Raw genomic sequence first — 12,931 nt, forward strand, 5'->3', positions numbered from 1 at the left:
GAGATTACTTGCCAGAGCTTGTCCCCCTTTTGTAGTTTTGGCCCGACTACTGGTATGGGGGAGAGCGCTTTGGATGCTGCTCTCGTCTGGCCCCAATCCATTACCGGGTCTCCTGTGTTCCCAGTTACCTGTGTTTGTAGCCAGACACATCACCGGTTCTTCCAGGGGCAGTGGATCATCCTGCCAGCCTTCTTAACTGCTTTCCTCGCCCTCTCGCTTCAAGTCTGCAGGTCCCTCTGCAGCTCAACTGTGTCACCGCAGCTCTTGGACCAGTCAGTCCACCTCCATGAGGCCACACCACCGTTTCCCAACTTCAGTCTTCCTGGCAAGTCCTCGCTCAGTCATGCTGCAACGTACTCCCTCAGTTTACCCCTATCATCCTCAACGGTACGGATCAGCTTCCCCAATGTTCCGTCTTCTCACCAATTTCTAATCTCCTTGGCTCTCCAGGCTTCACAAATGGTGCTTCTCATTGCAGGTAGTCCTTCATCTCTTGTTATACAAACAGGCTGGGCCATCCCCAGCTTAAGATCACAGTCCTTCCCGTTTCCTTTGGCCCATCTTCATCCTTCCTACTGGCCTCCTCGTCACATTACTTAGTGGGTGAACACTCGACATGCTTCCTTGGGTGCTCTTCCTCATTTCAATAGCTTCAGAAAAGACTTGTAAATGTCCTGGACTTTTATTGATTTTATTGTGCTCAACCTCTGAGTAAATATTTTATTTATTTTTATTTATTTTCATTTGTAAATCTCCTAAATCCGAGGGCATCAAGGCACTGTTGCGAACCAGTTACTTGATACAAATACATGATGCAGTGAACAATTAACATTGGGAAAAAAGAATAAAGGAAGCGGACAGGTAGCAGACCTAGTCACTTCCAGAGTAAATAGTTATTTGGTTGAGGTCAAGTTTAGGCAAAGAGCCAAGTTTTTAGAGAATTCCTGAACGCCCAGTGAGAGTTTTCTGCTCTTGGCAAGGGAAGGAGGACATTCCACTGAGATACCGCTATGGAGGGGAAGCTCACCCTTCCTCCTCTGACATGTTTGAATTTCGATGGTGCAATTCGGTGGGGGGCTCCGACCGGTCTGGAGGAGTTGACTTTAACAATTCTTTGGGCTAAATACTCAGGTGCTGTGTTTGAAAGGCATTTGTGGGTGATGCTGAGGATTTTGAAGTTAATCATTTCCTCGACAGGCAGCCAATGCGCCCTTTTTCTTGCTGCCGAGATGTTGGGCCTCATTCTGACCCTGCCGCTCCGGAAACAAGGGTGCTAGTAAGCTTACCGTCACCCTTGTTTCTGGACTGGCATATTACAGGTCTGCCTGCCGGAGCCAACGTGCCCAACAGGGCTGACCCTGCCGGGCACAGCGGCCATTGTAGGCAGACCGTTCACAGAAGCACCGGCACTGTTAGCAACGGTGCCGGTGCTTCCATGGTCCTCACTCCCATACTCACAATTTGCCGGCGTCTGACTTTCCGGGCCATCGGGGTTGTAATCCCCCTGTGGTAAAGGGGAAGTCAGGCGCTGGTAAATAATTACGGGTCTGGCGGCAACCCGCTGGTAGCAGAGGCACAGTTACCACCGTAATGAGCCCTATGGTTTCTTTTGGAGATGTTAAGTGCTGAGCATAGCGTATTGTTTTGGATTATCTGCATTTTGCATATGTTCTTCTTGGAGGTGCCTACAAAAAGGGCATTGCAGTAGTTGAGTCTTGCTCCATTTATCGATCTTGCAATGGACAAAAAGCTAGCTGGTGTGAGGAATTGCCTAGCTGCGTTGAGAAGTTTGGATGTGTATTCTGCTGACTAGGCGATTGTATTGACTTATTTTGACATAGAGAGGGTAGCATCAAGGTACACTCCCAGTGTTTTCACAGATGCTGAAACCAGGATTTTAATGCCGTTAATCAGGAAGGATGAATAAGAAGGGGAGAGTTTTTTCAGCAATGATGGTGACCCCACAACTAAGATTTTCGTCTTATCGTCGTTTCGGCACATGTTGTTCATGGCCATCCAAGTCTGGATGGTGAGGTAGATTTTATTGATCATCGTGGTGTTTTCTTCATGTGAACCCGACAGGGGAAGGAGGATTTGTGTATCGTCGGCATAGTGTAGACTATGCCAAGGTCATCCAGTAGGTCAAAGAGGGGTTTGGTGAATATATTATAGAGGGTAGGGGAAACACATAGTCCTTGTGGGACACCACAGGGGGTGGGTTTAGGTGGGGCATTGGGCAGGTCCGAAAAGACTCATGGATCTGCCTTCTAGGAACGATGCACCCCAAGTCATGGCTTCTTGGGAGAAATTGTCCGCTGTTGTGAGGTGGTGACAGTGTTTGGTGGTCTACCAGGTTGAAGGCAGCCGATAAGCCAAGGAGGAGGAGGAGGAGGGCTGTCTTTCCTTCATCTCTAAAGTTATCCAGTTTATTTTTCTAGTCTAATAGTGCAGATTCTGTTCCATGTCCTGGTCGGAATCCAGATTGGTGCTTGCCAAGGATATGATTAGATCCAGGAAGGGTTGAATTTGGTTGTAGGCAGCCCTGTCCAAGATCTTTAGCAGGAATGGCACTGTAGTGATTGGGCGGTAGTTGTTCGAGGCAGCAGGGTCTAAGTTGGGTTTTTTGAGTAGCGGGAGAACCCAGGATTCAATCAGGCTGGTAGGAACACGGTTCGCTGAGAAGGAGGAAATAATGAACCCGGTGATGAAGGGGGCTAGGGTGTCCAAACAGTCTTTCGATAATACATGCTGGGCCGATTACCCCATTTGTATCTCAACGGTTTCAGCTTGCAAATAATGTTTACGGTCTCTTCAACAGAGATGTCTCTGAAGTGGAATGAGGGGGTAGTCCAGCAAGGGGGGAGTAGGTGGGTGCAAGTGGTGGGTGCCGTGGATTTGAGAATGTTCTCCTGTAGTAGATGTACTTTGGCTTTCATGGCCATTGTATGCTGGAGCACCACAGCTCATCTTTCTTTATAGTGGATGGCGGGGTAACTGGGGTTTCCAGTTCTCTAAGGATGCTGGGATTTCCTGGATATTGGAAGAGGCAGTCATGATTCTGGTATTGTAGGCTAATGATTTGGCTGCTATAATGGCTAGTTTGGTTTATAGTGATATTTTCGAAAGGCATATTTTCGAATGCCATTTTCCCGACACATTTGCCGAAATTTTTTTTCTCAAATTTTTTTTAAATTTATTTTATTTTTTAAATGCCCCCCCCCCTAAATCCCTGTTTTTTTTTATTTTCATTTCGAATATATTTTTCGAAAAATTCACCGGATACCGGCTAGTTTGTATTCTTTGGCGATGTTATATGCAGATCTGGTGCTCTTATCCGGTGTTTTCTTCCAGGCAACTTGTACTTGTTGTTTGTTAGAACGTACAGCCTGGAGTGAACCAGGCATTGATGTGGGCGATAGGTTTGGCTTTTCGCAAGGTCACTGGGGCATTCACTGCTCTAGTCAGAGTGTCGGAATAGAGGTCCGCTAGTATGTTGGGGTCTGAAGAGGCGGCGTAATCCTGGCAAAGAGGTGTACGGTGAAGGGAGATGGTCTCTTTGGTTATCAATCAGGCACTACGAGTCCACCTGGGTGGAAGAGGCTGGGGTCTGGGCTGGTGAGTCTTGGATGGTTGAAGGTGAGTGAGAGGATGTGGTGATCCGACCAAGGCCAAGGGCTGTTGGTAGAGATGAGCACTTGGATATCGAGGTCGGCTACCCAATCCAGCGCCCTACATTTGTTGTGTGTAGGGTCTCTGACACAGTGTATATAGCCCAGGTCAGTGAGCATATTAGCAAGGGAGGTGGAATGATGGTTTGTTGGGTTCCCTAAAATGAATGCTGTAGAAGGCGGCTTGATGCTACTTCCTATGGATAGTAGGAGATCTTCTTCAAAGGAGCTAATGGGGCCTGGCGGGCAATAGATTATGTGAATATTCAGCGGGTCGGTTGGTCAGGAAGTGAGTTTGGTTAAGAGCTTCTCGTAGCAGGGATCGCTAGAGAGAGGGCCGGGATGGAAGCTTGAAGTAGCCAAGTTTCTGTGATGGCCATTATGTCCAAGTTTTGTACAGAGATCAGGTCATTGATGCCAAGGGTGTGGGTGGGATAGATCTGGCATTGAAGAGGGCTGCTTTGATAGGGTAGGGGGGGGAAACGCTACCAGATAGGTGGCGCAGGGGGGGCCAGTAAGGTGTTCTTCAGGCTGGTTGGTATGCTTCTTGAGATGAATCACAGGGGTAGCTAACTGTGGGGAGTGCTTGGACACTGGGCATTTGAGTTGGAGACTGAGAACTAGCCCGCTTTGCCTACCCACCACCAAGGAGATCAGGAATGCACGCCTAGGCATTAGATCCCCATCCCTCATACTTGTTATGTCTAGTTAATCTTGCCTCTGGGGTCAGGTCCAGCTGCAGGAAACCACCTTACGCACCCCCCCCTAAAATCTCTCACTACTTCCACCTGCCCCTTGTATGCAGCCAGCGCATCTCAAATCAGTGTTATATAGCCTAGCGTGCTATTTCTAAGTGCAAGTGCCGTTGGCATTGCCAGAGTATGACATATAGGCAAACATTTCTTTAGAGTGTTGGGTGTTCTAGTCAGGGGAACTGGGTTAAGGCACTACTTTCCTAGCAGCCGTGGGTCATGAGCTTGGTTTCGGATCGAGTATTCAGTGGACACGCTGGTTCAAGGATCAGCTCTTTAGTTGCGGAGCAGAGAGAAGGATCCAGGTGAAGGGGTGCATGTATGGCTATCGTTTTGAAATCGCTCACATGCGATCGTGTGGACATCACCAGATTTGGACACCTGGCTTCCTTATTATGAGCATAGTGCTTAGGCGCAAGGGTGCACCTTTCAGCCGGTCGCGTGGAAGCGCTAATAACAGGGCTCTGTCTGATCACAGACCAGACCTCATGTAGATGCAGGAGGGTAGCCACCGATACCTGCGCATTGCTTACATCAACAGTAAATGCGTTAACGAAGGCGCATGGCTCCAGTAGAGGGATATCGCGCATACAAGATACATTAACACATCGGTCGGGTGAATTACGTTACAGCCATTAGCATAGTAACTTGCTGTCGGTTTACCTTTCTGGGGCTGTACAATATAGGCTGAAGAATTACAATACATAACACAACAGTAGTCCTTTCATATGGGTTGCTAATACTCTGAGGTCGTCTTAAAGTCTCAAGGGTAAGGGGGTTCTTGAACGGAAAGGGAGTCCCTATTCCCATAAGGGGAGTCTCGCCCTGTGAGGTGCTCTCACATTTTACCACCCCTAAAGGAAGTATTGAGTAGTGGCCTCACAAGGAAGGGCTTTCCTCTGGGGAGAAGTGATAAACTCTTGTGAATCTTCACACAGACTGTCCATCTTGGAATAATAACCAGGTAGGTTTTGGTAATGACCTTTGCTCAATAGGATAGGTGCAATATACGTAATATGTGCACAATATATACTGGAAGTGATCATCAGAAATGAACATTGAACATTTGTAAAAATAGTTTATAATACTAGTACAATTGTCTTTTACCAAGAATACACACTGTTTGTCTATGAAAAGGCTTTTCCTTCTTGGAGAAGGTCATGCTCAGATTAGAACCACCAATGATCTGTGTCTTCTGTGAGCACCAAGGCAGTGTTTAATTTTGTGTGCTGACCCCTGACTGATTGGTAGTGCTGCTTGGACCCACACCTTTGTTACAGTATGTACAAACACTAATAAATAACAACAAAAAACAAAATGATTAATACAATTTTAGATCCTACTGTTACTTATTTAGAATGTCTGTCAGAACCCCAGAACCCTGTGCAGAGCTAGCTGCACCCAACTCGCTTCCCCAGTACAGATAATGCACCCTCAGTGTGATGGCAACATTCCTTGATGACGCCCAACAGACCAGTCCCAATCTCAACGGATGCATCTGTCACTGCTGCTCTCATTGTACACATCAATATAAAAGAGACGGCATCCCCTTCTTCAAGATATCAGTTTTGTCTCTGGACAGATTGCTGTTAGTAACCACTGGGGTGGCTCTAGCCAACGGGCACCTGACAACACAGCTCTCCCCATAGAGAAAGAGAGTGAGCGCTAGACACGCCGGGTACATTAAAAAAAACGTTCTTTCATTTAGCACTTTCAAAGGAATGTATTAGGTCTGCATTACCTCAAAAAACGTTCATACAAATGACCTGAGGCAACTGAGAAAATATTCAGAACGTCGTTTTTCTTCTGGGATTTTTCATCATTCTGAGCCGCTCCTGCAAAACTATAAGGAGAACAAATAGTTTATTTGCTTGGATGAGCAGCATTTTTAACAAAACATATAATGGTTAAAAATATTTTGATGCAACTACTGATAAATGTCAAAAGGTTGGCTGTGGACTATCTGCGTCAATGCGCTGACCCTCAAACAGCTTGAATTGAAAGCATATTACAGCACATAATGACACTCCACAGCAGCTGCCAATTTCCAGAAAAGTGATTTGAAACACAGAGAGGTGAAATCATTAAGCAAGGATCACACATTCAGATAAATTCCCACACCACTCCAAACCAACCCGCTTAACCAATAAGCACCTTGCAACCCTCTTTGCTTTATCACTTGATCTCACCAACTATGCAGGAAAAACATGTTCTAAACAAAAGATAACAAAATGCTTTCTAATAGGTAACACTGTGGCTGTGCGGAAAAATAAACCCTGGAAGAACTGGGCATGTTTACTCATTAGATTTCCTCACATCTGTACACCAACTCGCAATAATACGATGTAGGGCAATTCACTATTAACACTTTATCCCTCTTCCTCGCGCTATCTATCAACATGGAGAAGGAGGTCTCCTACGAGACAGGCATTTGTGGTAGCCTCTTGAAAACTTCTTCCTTTCTGCTTTGGGATGTATATATGATATGAAATTTATAACGCGCCTGTAAACAAATGTTTCTAGGAGCGACAAGACAAGGAGGGGGAAAGAAAGGGAGGACAAAACAACGATCTTACTAAGCCTTGCGTCATTCAGATCGTGCAAGTGGGGGGAAGAGGGAGGGGAGGAGTGCCGGGGGTGAGAAAAGTGCCGGGGGTGAGAGAAGTGCAGGTAGCTCAATAAGTGCAGTCAGCGGGTGGCTCATAAGTGCAGAGAGAAGGGACTGTAGGGCTGCAATTACAGACCCTTAAGTGCTGGGGGAGCCCAGAGGCAGTGCAAGGGCAATTGGACATGCAGGAGCCTGGGCTCGAGTTCAGAGTGTAGCCAGGTGACCAGTGCGCGGAGCAGTCAGGGACATCAGCAGGGGAGAAGAGAAAGCAGAAGCGAAAAGTAAGGTCTTGAGTTGCTCCCGGAACCAGAGGTTGTTCTGCTCAAGTTTGAGGGAGGCTGTTCCAGAGGAAGGCACCAGCAGAGGAGAGGGATCTGCCCCTCACTCTCTGCTTGGAGAAGCACCTGACCCTTGGAGTTGGATGAGCCCAGAGCTCGAGAAGGAAGATGTTTAGGATGAAAAAGTTGGAGGTAGAGAACAGTCCCGGGCCCCAGAAAGCCTTGTGGATGATACAAAGGGTCTTGAACTTGATACTTGCAGCCACGGGAGCCAGTGAAGAGATTTCAGAGCTGGAGAGATACAATCCATGGGCTTGAGGCCAAGTACAAGTCTGGCAGTCCTGTTCTGGATAAGTAGTAATGGTCGAAGAGTAGAGACAGGCAGATTTAGAAAGAGGCTGTTGCAGTAGTCAAGCCTAGAGAGGACCAGAGCTCTAGAGGCAGTGCGCTTCTGGGGGAAAGTGAGAAAAGGAAGAATACTGTCATGATCTCTGCTTCCAAAAGATCAGGACTTGCCCGACTCCCTTGGAAGCAGACCCATAACCCCGGTTCCGAGTGCCAGCCAGTCCCAATTGGGACCTTTTGGACCCTGTCCTGGCGCCAGTGGCACCAGGCTCATAAAGATGCCCAGTCCCAGCGCTGGAAGCGCCGGGCTCATAATGTTTGGGTGGACTTACCTGCAGCAGACCATGCTGCTTACTTACCTGCCAGTTGAACCCCTGATCCTCTTCTGTTTGGGACTACTTTTCCTGTTGGGTGGGGCAGGAGCCACTCCCTAGGTTCAGAACACTGGAACTCTTCTGGAAAGCAGGAACTCTTTTCTTAGGCGTGGCTGTGGAAGGAGACACCTAAGCACTACAGGAAGCTATTTAAACCACACCCGATGGATGAATCTTGCTTTGCGTTATTCTGCATTCTCTGCAGCAGAACGCTCATCGTGTCTTCTGCTTCTGATCCTGGGCCTAAGGGAACAAAGGCTTACCATCCTGGAATCCAGTCTTCAGCAGCACCTGTAAAGACAAAGAAAGAACAGGTTAGCACTACGGTCTTCAGTGGCAGCGCATCTCTTACCTGGTCCATCGGCTGTCACCAACGCCTCGCGCTGCATTCCGGCATCTGAAAGACAAAGGCTTACCTACTCTTCGCATGCTCCGGAGGTCTTCGCACTGCATTCCGGCATCTGAAAGACAAAAGCTTACCAGCTCTTCGCACGCTCCGGAGGCCTTCGGCGCTGCATCCCGCATCTGAAAGACAAAAGAAGGTGCGTTTAAAGACATTGGGCAACTTTATTACTCGCGTGCCATTACTCCTTCCCACGCCGAATCCAGTGGGTATTCCAGCACCCTTCAGCTTCTCTAAAGCTACGAACTTGTACCTGCAAGATAAAAGGGACAGTTAGTGCGCATCGTGAAGCAGGCTACAAGCGCTTACTTACGTGCTTCCAGGCGCTTCTATTCCTCACGCGGGTTCGCTCCTCAACACTCATCAGCCCGCCATCCGCCATCGCCGGAACCCTGCAAAACAAGAGATATCATTACAAAAGACTTTTAAGACATTTGAAGTGCCCAGAACTTACCGTTTGTGCAGTTAACGACGGACAGCAGTCCTCTGAGGTCAAGAGGCCTGCACCCTTATCCAGTGAAGAAACTGGTTACGGCACCCTGCCCCGAGGCAGATGGAGAGCTCGGCGTTCACTTACCTAAGGTGAGGGTGTTAACCTTTGGGGTTCTACAGGAGAAGAGAGAGGCACCCAATAACCCCAGTTCATTAATCCCATATTTTCTATCTGCAGACATCTTACTCTTCGAGTCAGACATACAGTGCACAGAGTTCCAGCCCAAAGAGCCAACCGTGTGTTACACATCACCTTTGAAGATACGGCATTCACCCAGTCAAGACCGGCGCCTCTGCGGGAATCAGGTGAGCGTTACAAATACCTCTGAGGAGGTGCAGCTGGTAGTTTGATTTCTTAGCAACATCAGAGATGTGAGGAGAGAAGGAGAGAGTGGAGTTGAAGATGATAGCAAGGTTCATAGCCTCACAGGAAGGAGCAGGAAGAGGGCCCAGAGTAAGCGCCCAGAGAGAGAGAGAGAGAGAGAGAGAGAGAGAGAGGAAAGGAGGGAGCAGGTGTCCCGAAGATGAGGATCTCAATCTTACTGGCATTAAGGCAGAGATCATTGGTGGCACACCATTCCTGAATTGCAGCCAGACAGTCTGGTATGAGAGAAGGAGAAGAGGGGAGCCTGAAAAGAGCGGAGTGTCATCCGCATAACACTGAAAATTGGAGCAGAAATTAGCGATTCAGTGGGCGAGAGGTGCCAGGTAGGGTTTGAAAAGCCATGGAGAAAGGTGAGACCGCTGGGGAACACCACAAGTAGAGAGAGATACAAGAGGGGAAAGAGCCCAGTTGGACCCAAGAGGGTCGTTTGGTGAGAAAGGAGGTCAACTATGCCAGGGCCTGATCAGCGATAGCCAGGTTGTCACAAAGGCGAATGAGCAGGATGGCATGGTTGAATGTGTCAAAAGCAGAGGATAGATCGAGGAGAATGAGGACAGAAGGAAGTTTAGAGTCAAGGTTAGAGAGCAGGTCTTCGCGGGTGTTCAGGAGAGCAGTTTCTGTGATTCTGGCAACTCTGAAGCCAGACTGGTGGTCATGGAGATGAGCAACAGATTCAGTATGCAGATTAAGCTGGGAGATTGCCAGCTTTTCCACGAGTTTGCCCAGGAAAGGAGTAATGGAGATCGAGCGATAGTTACCCGGAGAGGAAGGATCGGCAGAGGGCTTCTTTAGAAGGGGGTGCAAAAGGGAGGGCTTAAGGGGGAGGGGAAGGTTTCAGTGGAAAAGGAGTGATTGCAGAAATCAGCCAAGGCTGGAGCAAGGGTGTCGATCTGGTCTTTGATGGTTCTGGATGAGCAGGGGAGAACCTGCCTTGATGAGACTTTCATAGATCGGTCTAGAAACATTGTGGGGGGGGGGGGGGTGAACAAGGAAAAGAAGCAGGAGAGTGTGTGTTCCAGTGCTTATGGACTGTCTTTCCAAATGTGTCTTTATAACATGGATTACTAAAATGGAGACTATGCATTATGCTTTTTTTTTTTAAAACACTTTCTTATTTTCCACAGAACCATAACAACTTGCAGACCTTTTGAATCATTTACAAACCTTTGACAGTAATTTGTCTGAAAGCATCCGCCCCCAACTCCCCCCACCCATCCGAGGCCTATGTCGCACCAAATAATCCACCTACTCCTTTATTAGTCACCAGCCCATCTGGCTTCAGTGTCTTTTTGTCCCAGAGTTTCCACCAAGTCTTTGGCCAGATCTGCTACCAATTGTCTCCAACCGTCCACCCCCCCTTCGCCTTGTTCTGTGTTCCTATCCATCGCTTCCTGCCACACCCCTGTCTCCGCATTATCCCATTTTAACAAGTCCTTCCACCACCTATGAACTGCTGGCCTCGTTTGTGCTTTCTATCCCATCGATATTCTGCATTTCGCCAGTATGCATGCTAAATCCCTGAGCTTGCTCACGTGTCTAGGTCGTTTGGGCTCTGGGAAGCCCCCTAACAGACAAGCTATGGGGGATCCAACATCCAGGGTAATCCCTGCTTTTGCTAATGCGTGGGCTACCTCTCCCAAAAAATCTGCCAATCTCTACTCATGCCCAGACCATTTGCACCAGGTCTGCATTTACCTCTCGCACTTCGGGCAGGACTCTATTTCTGCTTGGCTGAATTTAGCTATTTTGTTCGGGGTCAGATATGCTCTGTGGGCCACGTATAATTGGATCTGTTACAGTCGTGCGTTCCTCGACACCTTTATGTGGAACCCTATTGTTGTACTCCACATCCCGTCCGACACTGACTCCTGTAAATCTGTTTCCCACTTTTGCCTTGTCTATCCTAACTTCTTTCCACCCTTGGACATCAGTAGCTCATAGATCCGTGAGACTTTGTACCCCCACTACGCCACATCATAAAATGTCTCTATAACCTTGTCCGGTTGCAAGGACGTCTCAGTCTCTGGCCATCTGCGTCTTAGGCTCCTTCAGAGACGGGAATACGTGATGTTTGGCCCCTGGTGTAACCACGTGTCTCCTATCAGTTCCTCAAAATCCTTGGGCAACCCCTCCTTTAGCACATCTCCTACCATCGCAACCCCCATGGGGTACCACCACTTCCTCATGTTGAGCCTCACTTGTTTGTCTAACCCTTCCAGCGCTACTAACGGAATCTGCGGAGAGTACGGTGTTATGTTCGCCATCAGAAGACAGGCTCTGTGCCACATTGTGCACCCCAGGCATACCAGTAAACGCGAGCGGGTCATGCGTGAATTGGGTAGCCATATAACTTCATTCAGACAGAACTGAGTGCTTTCTGCTTGTAGCAACCTTGATACAGGCATTTGTCTGTCTGACAGCCATTTGGCCAAAAAATTGCAGCTGGCTAGCTACGAAATATACCTCGAAATTGGACAACTTTATTCCCTCTTGTTCGTATGGGTTCTGGAGCTTCCATAGTGCCACTCTGCACAGTGAATTGTGCCATATGAAGCTCCTACATATGCTATGTAGTCTCCTAAAGAATGTTTTCGAAATTGCAAACAGGATATTCGCAAAGTAATGAAGGAGTCTCGGTAGCACCACCATCTTCAGTAATTCTGTGTGCCCCATCATGGACAATGGCAACCTAGTCCAAAATGACATACAGTTTTCAATTTTACTAACCACTTTCTCTGTGATTTGCATATGTTCTATCTTAGGGCCGTGGTATATGTCCACCCCTAAGTACCGAAATGTATCTATTTCCCATTTAATTGGGAGGGTACGTTGGGAAGCCTATACTCCAACTGCCGGTGTTACCAAAGGGTACAGACTCAATTTCTGCGAGTTAATGGTTATACCTGACAGTGCTGCATATCGTTCCATCACGTCCAGGATATATTGTAAATTCTCCTCGGGGTGCTGCAGGTACAGGAGCATTTCATCTGCATATAATGAGATCATATGCCTCCCTCCGGAGGGACTAATACCCACCTCCCCATATTCTTCCCTCAAGTAGACCGCCAGTGACTCCAACGCTAGGATGAATAACATCGGGGACCACAGACATCTCTGCCTCGTGCTCTTACTCAACTGCCACTGCTCCGAGATACTGGTGCCCGTTTTGACGCTTGCTATCGGTTCATTGTACAGCAACCGCACCCATTTGATATATGTGGGCCCAATACCAAACTCTTTTAGCACCTCTAACAACCAAGGCCACCTGACCGAGTCAAATGCTTTTACTGCGTCAAGTGACATTACGGACGCCCATCCGCGTAAGGACCGCAGCAGAAGGCTCCGTTTGCTCCTCAGAGCCCCAGTCCTCCGCCAGGGCAGGAGCCCTGCACATCATTGCTAACCCACCTCCAGCTACAAGAATCGATCTACTTGCGACTCGACCAACTGCATTCCAGACACAGGGACACACAGATCGTGCCCTGTTCATCCGCGCCACTAGTGAATCCAGCAGCTAGTTTCCATTAACACGATCACTCCTCATCAGCCTGCTTTTGTTTGCTGAGGAGGCAGACCGCCATTGCCGTGTGGAGACCTGCCACCAGGCCCCAACAGCCACAGTCCAC

General features: G+C 48.2%; 1 protein-coding gene across 2 annotated transcripts in view; it reads right to left on the minus strand.

The window, feature by feature from the left end:
- UGGT2 (UDP-glucose glycoprotein glucosyltransferase 2) overlaps nt 1-12,931 on the minus strand; it is a 1,923,861-nt gene that overhangs the window by 509,199 nt on the left and 1,401,731 nt on the right. For both annotated transcript variants that reach the window (XM_069639785.1, XM_069639786.1), the window contains one exon: nt 6,162-6,263. In XM_069639785.1, the coding sequence (XP_069495886.1) occupies nt 6,162-6,263 (102 nt within the window). The remainder of the gene's footprint in view (nt 1-6,161; nt 6,264-12,931) is intronic.

This window comes from Ambystoma mexicanum, chromosome 7q, assembly GCF_040938575.1.
Source record: "Ambystoma mexicanum isolate Mex_15411 chromosome 7q, UKY_AmexF1_1, whole genome shotgun sequence".
NCBI lineage: Eukaryota > Metazoa > Chordata > Amphibia > Caudata > Ambystomatidae > Ambystoma > Ambystoma mexicanum.